Source organism: Chenopodium album, chromosome 14 (genome assembly GCF_948465745.1).
Source record: "Chenopodium album chromosome 14, dcCheAlbu1.1, whole genome shotgun sequence".
Taxonomy (NCBI): Eukaryota; Viridiplantae; Streptophyta; class Magnoliopsida; order Caryophyllales; family Amaranthaceae; genus Chenopodium; species Chenopodium album.
In genome coordinates, this window is record NC_137847.1 from 13,141,163 (window position 1) to 13,152,651 (window position 11,489).

General features: G+C 32.9%; 1 protein-coding gene across 2 annotated transcripts; it reads right to left on the reverse strand.

Moving 5' to 3' along the window:
• Positions 1-1,708: 1,708 nt before the first annotated feature.
• Positions 1,709-6,574, reverse strand: LOC145578954 (uncharacterized). 2 transcript variants are annotated; one of them, XM_081636251.1, is made up of 7 exons: positions 6,419-6,574; positions 5,554-5,813; positions 3,792-3,874; positions 3,516-3,602; positions 2,583-2,728; positions 2,357-2,488; positions 1,709-1,933 (listed from the first exon to the last, which is right to left on the reverse strand). In XM_081636251.1, the coding sequence occupies exons 2-7, from the start codon at positions 5,795-5,797 to the stop codon at positions 1,744-1,746; spliced, it is 882 nt and encodes a 293-aa protein (XP_081492377.1). In that variant the 5' UTR covers positions 5,798-5,813; positions 6,419-6,574; the 3' UTR covers positions 1,709-1,743. The 2 variants fall into 2 exon arrangements, with proteins under 2 accessions (XP_081492377.1, XP_081492376.1); XM_081636250.1 differs by having other exon boundaries at positions 2,583-2,731; positions 6,419-6,573.
• Between the last annotated feature and the right edge of the window lie 4,915 nt (positions 6,575-11,489).

Sequence of the window (11,489 nt, forward strand, 5' to 3'; positions counted from 1 at the left end):
ATTACTAAAATAACAACCGCTGACATTATCACTTTTTCAAATTGTACACATGTTAACTTCTCCTCTATTTTTTTCCCGCCTAAACTTTTTTTTTTCTTTTCATATTTTTTTTTTTTAAAAAAAAATCTAAATATTGATTACAAAGTAGTTTAATACAGTACAATAAACTTTTTAGTTTTCAATTTTTCATTACTTTTTCTTTTAAGAACCTTTTTAAAATCTTAAGGAAAACAAATATCAACCTTTTTATATATGTGATTATTCCATCTAATTACAAAGTTTGCTAAATTTAATTGTAGATATGAATTTTCTTTTGTTTATATTATTTTAATTTTGTAGTTTGGTTTATGTCAATAATATCGTATATAATACAAAGATTTTACATATTATAACTGAAATGTCTTTGAAATTTACACAATTATAAATTCTTTTATTATATCCGTGCATTGCACGGGAGTTAATCTAGTATAAGATTAAATATAATCATTTAAATTAAGTACTTATTAGAATTATCTCAATAAATAATTTTCAAATAAACTTTTACAATTTATACTTGTTAATAAGGAAAATTTATCAGAAACTACCCCCTGAATACTTCATTTTGTTAACTACTTGCTTAAAATTTTTATCAAAAAAACTATCCCCTAAATTTAAAAAGTTTGAGTAACACTACTTTTTTCCTTTTTAGACAACAAATTCCGATAAATGGGGCCCATTTATAATTTTCCTTCATCCTTTTTGCCTACATTCCACCAAAAAAAATCCAAAATTTCAGAAAATCACCGGTTGAAAAAGGAGAATGTATTTGTCGTTTGAATTCACAAGTATGTAATGCTTCTTTATTTCATTAATTATGAATAGGCCGGGTTTAATAATTACAAAATTAGAGTTCTTTGTCGAAATAGAAATTGGGGGTTTTTCAAATCGGGGGAATTTGTTGATTTTTTTTTTATTATAATTGGATAAGTTAGGACTACAAAAATATTCTTTTATGGCACGGGTTTTGAACTAGTTAAAGATATTATAATCAAAGTTTTGCATTAATAAGTAAATTGGTCAAAGTAGAACACTTAGTTAAAAACAGAGGAGTCTCCATAGTGAAACGATTTATTACTCTTTAACAACTTCAAGTGACACACGTCATATTTTGAATGTTTTTGTAGCTTTGAAAGCATTGGCACATTTTGGGTTATTCATACTGTACATAATTTCTTAGGCTTTTGATGTGTCAATATTATTTGTTTATTTAGCTCTGCTCATTCAAATATACTCCGTACGAATTAAAAAGTTTAGAGAGTCAGGAAAAATATATTTTAAAATGAAATTTAAATAGCAAATCATGAAACAAAATGAATAAAATGCAAACTGCTGGTGCAATGACAAATTCCCGAAGTTATATGCTCAGAACAACTGAAGCGTGTTAACAAGCAACTGCAGTAGAAAAGTAGATCCAACATTACTGCTTGGAAGCAGCAGCTCTCTGACTCGAAAACCTATAAGTTAGAGAAGAAGACCAGAAAAAAGATTAAATGGAACAAATGTGACAGTTAAAGTTCCTACATTCTTCTAATGTAATCTCAGGGTTTCATCTTTCACAAGTTCTACACAAATTCATAGCCAAAAGATTTCTAATGCTCAGGGTTGTCTTTCACAAGTTCTACACAATTTACTTGCCAAAAGATGGTAACCCCAAAAATAAGAAAAGCGATGAAAAAGTATATCTTCAATCATAAGAAAAAGTAATCAAGGTTTTACATGCTCTCTGATGAACTCCTCAACCTGTGAGATATCACCTGTGAGACCTGAGGCTTCAGCAAGGGTTACTTTATTATGGCACTGAGTGAACGCAAATGGTTGCCCAGATTCTCCGAGAGTGAATTCACTTGTAATATCGGCATCTGATATCACCGTTCTCGAAGTTCGCAATTTGTCACTGAGAGTTAGAGAAAGCATGATTAATTTTAAGTATCCAATGCTTTTCTTTTTCTGAAGGCAAAAAAGACAGAATACAAACAACACTTGAGGACACCCTCTAGACTTCAGGAAATTAAGTGATGGAATGGTTCAATCTAGGGGGGAGAAAAATTAAATAGTAAAAACGATAAAACATTTCAGGGTGACTAGAATAGAAGCATCATGAAGCAATTACAAGTTAGATTTTTTTAAATCATTTTTAATTTCATAGCAAACATGTTAAAGAGCGTCATGGCTCAGAGGGCGATTGGTAGACGTAATTCTACAAAGTAGTTAGCCATCTATTTAGTACCTTTTGAATGAATTCATCCTATTGCTGTCTAGAGGGAAGGGGAAAAAAATGAGATTTTGCAACATAAGACAAAAAAAAATGAACTCTCACATTTCTTTCTCCAGTTGCTTGCGAATAAAATCTTTCGAATGTGCAGTCACTTTCTCAGTTTTGTTGCAAACAATCAATACAGGAATTCTCTTCTTTACAACACTAGCCTTGGTTAAGATATCGTACAAGTACCTAAAAACAAAACAGATAAGAAGTCAGAATTCAGAAATCATTTCAAAAGAGAAAGGAAGGGGAAGCAAAGAGAATGGAGAATAAAAGCAATTACTCAGCAGCTGCTCGGCAGTTAGGCAGGAACTCCAAAGAATCAACAACAAAAACAATCCCAGCAGCCTGGGGCACAAACTCATCAAGCTTAGGCCGAAGCCGTGAATGCCCAGGAACATCAACTAAATGCACAGGTTTGATTTTGCCCTTCTGTCCATGTAAGAAATAGTAGAATATTTAATCACATTGTTCACTCACAAGTTCCTTTTCTTGAATAAACAGAAATTTGAGGTTGGCAGTGTAGCAGAGCAAATAGCACAGATTAATAACTTTGAAGAACAATATAAAAGTACTTTAATATTGTCAATATAGCAACCATGTAAGCCCAATGCTTACCCTTCTTCTTTCCACTACCTACTCAGGGAAGAAACATATGTCTATAATAGCAAGGGAAAACAAAATCAGAGAATAGCCCCAAAAAAGCAAAGACTATAGCTGACATCTCCACAACCATGTGTTCAAATGATAAATACCATAACACTAAAGTGGTTTTATTCTAAGCCAGTATAAACTTTTAATAGTTCAAAACTTGAAACATATATATAAATTGTTGAGCAATATGGAAATCTTAATCAAGCCTTGCAAGCAAAGGGGTTGTCTCACATAACTCTTCCAGCACACACATAGTACATTATCTCACCTTCAATCCAAATCTCATCTGCAATCATGACCATATTATAAAATTTAAACTCGAATATTGTTAAACAAATTGATTTTTTTATTGAGCTTGTGGTTATTAAATAATATTAATTGGCCAAAAATATAAATACAAAATCAGTTACATAAAAAGCTATAGAACCTTTTCTCCAAAAAAAAAAAAAAAAAAACAGAAAAAAAAACTATAGAACCTTGACACTGGAACAATCAAGTGAATCCAAGGGAAACGGCATCCTTCTGTTTATGTGAAAATCAAATCATAATAGTAGTATAGTACCTTAGTGACCTCAGAATGCAGCACAAAAGTACCCTCATTTGGGTCCATTGATGTCACAGTCCCTTGATGTGAAGAACCATCTCGAAGCTGGCAAACAAGAGAGAAGACAAGATCGTCATTCACATAACCGTTGAGAATTAATTGACCAACAATGAGGCAGCAAGTCAAATAGAAAGGGTAATAAACAAACTAGTCCGGTAAAATAGGCAAAGAAACTAGAGTGAAAAGAGGCCTACTGCCAGCTTTAATGATTAAAGCAACAAGAGGATTGCTTACCTGGTAGAATAGAACAGTTTTGCCACTCCCAGTCAGTCCAGCAAGCACAATAGTGTTAGGCTTCTTACGCTTGAACAGACGTACTGACATAAACACAAAAAAAAAAAAAAAAAAAAAAAAAAAAAAAAAAAAAAAAAAAAAAAAAGAAGAGATAAACAGCCATCATTACTTTTCTCCCACACATAAATTAAAGTGGAAACAAAGTTAGACGCTATAGATGCAACAAATAATAAAGTCCAGATCAAAAACCTTTCATGTAACACAGACCCTAGAATTACATGTGCACTCATATTAAATAAGTACCTTCAAGGATTTTCACTCTTATCTAAGTACCACTCTGCACAGGAGAGGTGTGCAAAACAGAGGGACATTGTTCAAAAGTTCATACCACACAAGAAAAAAGTTGTATCAAAGTTAAATGAAAATGAAATTGGAGGTAATCCTAAAGTTCATCCATGAAAAAAAAAAAATCCTTCACTAACTCAGGGTATGAAAATAACAATATGGCATGCCTTCAATAGTCTACATATGCAGGCATTCTCAAAGTTGCACTTAAGCCTCCCAGAAAAGAAATCACTTACGGCTGAGAGCATGTACAAATCCCCATTAATAAGTATAATCAGAAGGAAACTTTCAAAGAACAACTTCTTAATTACTTCGTACTTATTAGAGATAGGAGAAAAAAGTATCATATTCTAGAATAAAAAGCGACACTGAGACATTCACAACCTTGGCATCCTAAGTCTTTGCATAGGGATCACTTTTTTTCTCAAGCCTTTGAAGTTCAGAAATCACAAAAGAAAGAAAGATCTTCCCACCACTTTACTACACTTAGGAAAAAGTTGGGGGGGGGGGGGGGGGGGGGGGGTTATACACAGGATGCAAAACCACATTTTTACTATTGTCCAAAGTCAGAACTTTTTCTGTTCTGTAATAGTAGCAAAGGGAGGGAAATTGGAGCATGATGTATCTTGCAAAAACTACGAAGTAAATTCCATGCACCAAGCTGGCTACAATCCCCCGCATATCTAGAGGGGTAGGGAGACAAATTTTCACAGTAATACCTTTCTCAAATGTACTTCACTATAGTTCTGACACACCAGCATAAACTCAGAAATTACTAATTTGCACGCCCCTCAACCAATACCCACAAGGACCCCCCCCCCACCCCCCTAGGCTCTTATTTTCAGTGAAAGAAAGAGCAACACTCCTTAGTTCATCACAGCAGCACCGCAATGAGTTGTGATGATTATATGCCTCAGGACTCCTTTGGTGTATCCGTGGCATTACATTACAGCTATAGGTACAACCATACAAGTTCAGGTCATCACCAACAATCCAAAGCTGAAATAGACAAATTTCACATCAATCTAGTTAGGCAAGCATGATGCACATCATCATGTAGGTCCATTAGAAGCAACACAGTGTACAGTGCACAGTGGCCAATATTCATAGATAAGAGATGCACCATCCAGCCTCTAAATCGAATAAAAGGTGTTATAGGCTTATAGCATCTAGCTATCATCCTTCTACCTAACCCTATGCAATTCCTGCGAAAGATTTATGTTTTACATGAAAAATTACAGCCAGCCAACTTGCAGCAACACGCCTACAATACACCAACTAAATGATATGGAAGAACTCAAATCATATCATACAATCGTCCTTCCAGTCACTTAGTTGTTATATATTTTAAAAGCCAGAAGTAAAACAATCTAAATACATGATAAAACAGTATACATATTTTGAGTTGAGAACTTACATAGCAATGACAAAAATATTGTTAGGACAACAACAGCAGCCGCAATATACAGTTGAAGTTCCGGTGTCTCTTTAATCTTCTGTTTTATGTCCGGTGTCTCATCAAACTTCTTCTTCGCTTGGATAAGACTTTCCTGTGTTTGGATAAGACCTTCCTGCACTAAACTCTTCCCCTGTTCAAACACATCGGACAATTTGGCCTTCCATTGCTCCACATCAGACAATTTCGCCTTCCATTCGTCCATTTCGAAATCCAACCAACTACACGATGATAGGAAAATGAATATAAATTATGCGTAGCAGAGTTACATTTCGAAATCCAACCAAATATGCAACCCTTAACAATAATACGGTAAAATTCTGATTAATTAAACACAAAATAGTTCACTGCCTGCATCCAGGCCCGTCCCTGAGCAACCAAATGTGATCCAATTCTCAAATAAGGCTCCAAAAATCACATAATTTTAGGGAAATTTGATTCAATTATCAAATAAGGCTCGAAAAACCACATAATTTTAGGAAATTTGATTCAATTATCAAATAAGGCTCGAAAAATCACATAATTTAAGGGACATTTGATTCAATTATCAAATAATGCTCTAAAAAACACAAAATTGTAAGGATATTTGAATCAATTGTCAAATTAGGCATAATTTTGTTTTCTAGCAACATATTCGCTGGTTCTGATCATTCATAATCTTAATAATTAGAACCAATAGTTGAGATTTTCGAACCCTAAACTTACTGCACTGACAATTAACTTAAATAAAATTAGATGAAAGATAAACCCTAGATTGTGAAATTGAAATGATAAACCCTAGATTATGAAATTGAAATGATGATTACATAAAGAAACAATAACTAACCTCAGAAGCTGCTTATAGCGTGAAGTGCGCTTCAATGGAGAACGTTGAGTCGCGCTTCACCGGAGAACTGAGAGAGAGAGAGAGTGGAGCAGGAGGAGTTATTGACAATTACAGCAATTCAATGGGTTGGGTCAAATCCTCACCCGCTCCAGTTTTTAAATGGGTCAGTTCCGTCCAATAAATAAATGGGGTGGGTCGTTATACGGTTGTCCAATTATAGTAATTTTCCTTCTACCTTTCTTGTTTCTCAAACTAGAGCGTACCCATACTGGACCTGGCAAACAGGTTAATCGGGTCGGGCATGGATTAGGTCGGATCAATTTGGGTATCAACTCGAGTACATTCGGATTGGGTCAAACTCAAATCGGATTACGGTCGTTCATTTTGTATCGATACTATGAATTAAGCTCAAATTGATAATGTACTAGGTCATTGCCCGTGCAATGCATGGATTTAACCAAAAAATTATTTTTGCGTAAATCAAAGTTGTATATTATTTTGTGTTTCAAGCAAATCGAGATATTTTAAACATGCAAAAGGAAGCATTTTCGATCATTTTTTGTCAATTCTGACCTCAAATTGGACCTAACAGCCCAAAATACCCTAAAAACTCCTAAAGACTATGTGTTTGGCACGAAAATTGAAGAATTTACAAATTTCTGTTAGGATTTTGACGGCAGGTGGTAAAAAACAATTTTTGTTGTGAAATAAGGAGAAAATATGAGAAATGGAGAGAAAATTAATATGTATATCTTTAATCCATAGGATGGGCTATATATATATATATATATATATATATATATATATATATATATATATATATATATATATATATAAGAGTTTGGTTGGATAAGAATATAGAACCTAGATTTAGAATATTTTGGAATAATACAAGGAGGATAATGGATATCCACAAATATTTTATAACACTTCCCCTTGGATGTCCATTATCGTTAAAACCTTATTAAGAAAAACTCTGTGGGATAAAAACCTAATGAAGGAAAAAGAGTACAACGAACATTCTTCGTAATACGCTTGAAATGCTGCCTTGTTAAAAACCTTACCAAGAAAACCTAATGTGGGACAAAATCATGGTTAAGGGAAAAAGAATGCAGCGCGTAATTTATCCTCCTGATGAACATAACTTAAGGCTAGGGCTGTCAAACGGGTCATGTCGTGTCGGGTTCGTGTTCGTGTCGATATTAAACAGGTTGAAAAACCCCTTGACCCAAACCTAACCCGTTTATTAAACGGGTTGAAACCCTTGACCCAAATCTAACCCGCTTATTAAACGGGTTACCCGTGTAAACTTTTACCCACATAGTATGTAATAAACTAATTAATATTCAATCAAAAAAAAAAACATCATTAGTTCATTAAAGATACTACAACAGTTTTAAGTTAGTAATTTTAACAATATATACCACAAGGGTTTAAAGTTAGTAGTTTTAACTATATAACCATTCATAAGAACTGTTTCAAATTAACCGCAAAATTAGATTTAATTTACAAAAGATGAAAATTATAATTTTTTCGCCAACTTAACAGCCAAAATATTACCAAAATGTATAAATGGTGTCAAGGTAATTTACAAAATTACAAGTTTTGAATAAAAAATTTTAGTTTTTTTTACTACTCAATTAATAGATTAAGCGTGTCGGGTTCGGGTTGACGGGTTGTCATTCAACCCATTTATATAATCGGGTTATGCGTGTCGGTTTCGGATTGAAAATTTCAACCCAAACCTAACCCGTTTACTTTCGTGTCGTGTCGTGTCCGTGTCGACCCAATTATGTAAACGGGTTGAGAATTCTTGACCCAAACCCGCTTATTTCGTGTCGGGTTATCTTGTCATGTCAGCTTTTGACAGCTCTAGTGGAGGCTTTCCAATGCAACGAATCCAATATAGTTGAGTGTCTTCTCACATGATGCAGAATAGTATCATTCCTTGATTTTCGATCCTCCCAAATCTTCAAATCTTTACGCGAACAAGTGAGTCTTCATATCACCATACCTATAACAATAATACATGTGTTTGTCCACATTTCATTCGAAATCTCTGTTTAAAGTTGCCTTAACCATTATACTTATACCTTCTTCTGGATGCCATGAATAATAGAAATTGATGACCATTATTTGATCAAACATTCCTTAATAACTATATGGCAACACATGATATTATTAATGTTGTTTTAAATCTTGTATGAAATGGTTCTTCTGGACCATAAGAAAACAGTCTCGCGCATAAGTATCCCGTTGATATTCTTTATATTAGAAGTTTCATAAATGACACGATAATTCTCATGCAAATACAATAGTAATTTTTGATCTCACTATTTCTCTTATGCTCCAACTTCAGGTTGAGATGTCAATAATATAGTCACATAGACCAAAAATTTGATATAATTACAATATTCAAAATATAAAATTTGTAGGGCTAAATATATAAATACGACGTACACAAGTTCTTCAGGATATTTTTTTACATGATTCATAACATGCTATAAAATTAACATCATCAATAATTTCATCACAACTATAAACCCATTGGAATATAAATATTTCTTTGTAATTTTCCAGCAAAGTTACAAATACGCCATACTATATATATTTTGAACAAATATTCACATATACCACAATTATTGTATAGAAACTAATGCAGTAATATGAGATATAGAAAACAAAATATACAATGACTAATGCATCTAACAACTTTCGATATATGCAATAATGAATAATACATTAACCTAGACTCACAGATGCATATGAACATACATAGGACTTAAAATAATGCAAGATACTGTACAGTGTGGATTTAAAAATTCATATTTCATTGGACTTCTGGTCCGTGATAAACTTATAATGATTATCATTATGTCGACATCAATATGGACTTTTATTCCAGATCCCTTATTCACTAGCCCATTCTATCATGCATATACATTATTTATCGGTTCCATCATATACCAGTATCATCATATAATTCCTCAAGGTACAATTTTAATTTGCATGCTATTTTGACAATGATATCTGAATACATTTTTCATTGGTACCATCATAATTTTTCTTACATCATAGGACATCTGTTGTTATAATTCAGATATCTATACCATTTTTGGGGGTATTTATACACTATGGTATTTATATACTATTACACTATCAAAAGTATTAACTGTACTATATTGCCACATATCATATCTATATTTTGGAACTGGTCATACAATCCACACTTCAGGTGTAGTGATTCATGTACAATTGGCAAGATCTTATCTCAATGTATACACATAATTTAATATGACCAAAATATATCTTCAACGCTATGTAACATGATTCATAATTAAATACAAATCAAATCATAGATGTGCAACATATCTTGATAGTATATAGACAAAAGTTGGCATATAACTTTTCAGACTACCATTATAAGGATCATCAATTTTATTTTATTTTTTGATTTTTCAAACTTTTGCTGTTTCTTCTTCCCCTAAGTTGGTAAAATATCTCTTTTATAGTGGCGTCTAATTCTATACCAACTTAATATATAAATTTGCATTAGAATTCATTTCATTGGGAGGATCACAATCTAAATTTATCTTTTAGAAGGTTTGTATTAAACAAGATTTATCTCTTGTGGAGAACAATTTCAATGAAGAATCATTTCTTCATTAACTTTACATTTCATGTGTATTTATTATTACATTTTCCATAATATTTTCTCTTCTGGGGATCAATGTCAATGGGGAGACATCATGTGTTGTGCAGTTGTACGTTTTTCTTTCTTCTCCTATTTCTTATGTGCTGACATATAATAGCCCTAATCAAAAGAATCGGCATACAAGCGTAAATCACTTGCTTGTAATTCTACTAGGTGGTGATCTTCTAGATCTTTGAAAACTTAAATAGTGTATTTGGTGAGGTTCTGGTCACCTAATACTTGACAATAATATATAAATTATTCTATTGAACTTCTGGCTCTTTCGTATATATGAAAATCAAAACCTATTAACTTTTGAAATTTTCATCAACACAAATTATTATAGCTCAATCTCAATGTTATGTATTTCCATTCAATTCATTTCACATAAGAGTGTCAACACATTATCAAATGAAACTTCAGGTTTCCATAATGGGTATTTATTGAATCCGGATGGCCTAATTTCATCATCACATTGTAGGCGTCATTCGAAGTGCGCCTACGTTAAGCATGTATGAATATGCTGGACACTCATAGGAAGTGGGAATTGACATGATACAATTAGGGACAAGGAAAGTAAGGAGCCGCCAACAAGTTTTTAAGGAACTTGTAAACTGTTCACGGATCATTAAAGGCAACCACGATTAAGGGACAATGAAGGCAATAACGATTGACCCGTGAAGGTTACACCCCATGAGATTACTAACTCCATATGGTTCGGAACCACGAAAGGAGGATCAGGGATGATGGTACGAAGTGAGTCATGGAGTCACATTCGCCCGTATTGGCCTCTACTTGATTCTTATATAGTGAAAAGTGATTCCTGCGATCTCAAAGGCATACAAACAAAGATTCAATTTGCTCCAAACTATTATTATGCTAAATTGGTTGAATATTAATGCAACATATAATCCTAAAATATTTGTGATCACTTGATTAAACAATAAGATTAAAAAGGAACCTAAACCGGTTGTCCAAATTATCTTATTAGTCGTGATTTTCAATTACATATTCCCTTTAAACATGCAATATGGTGATCAATATAAACAATAGAATAAACATCAACATTGAAAGCAATTTAACAATAATAATGTTAGTCAAATCAAATATAAATAAACCTAATCATGATACTAGTAACAAGAATAATAAAAAGAGTAATTAGGTGAATAATTACTCACGTTTCGTGTTTCCTTGAATTGCTACATCATGAATAAACTGTTAGTAATTTCAATGAAAATATAAATCAAATTGATCTGAAATTAAATTAAAAAAGTAGAGTTGATTTGGAACAAACCCTTAGTTAATTCTACCTTTCATGCCTTGGTTTAAGGATGGAACTTCGGGTCAATTATGGACTCCTTGGAGTGCTTAGGGGAA

Coding starts and splice junctions, on each gene's coding strand:
- LOC145578954 (XM_081636250.1), bottom strand. CDS start 5,797: ATGGACGAATGGAAGGCGAAATTGTCTGATGTGGAGCAATGGAAGGCC. Junction 3,603..3,791: donor AAACTGTTCTATTCTACCAG/GTAAGCAATCCT, acceptor CTTGTTTGCCAG/CTTCGAGATGGTTCTTCACA. Junction 2,732..3,515: donor TGCATTCTGAGGTCACTAAG/GTACTATACTAC, acceptor TTACATGGACAG/AAGGGCAAAATCAAACCTGT.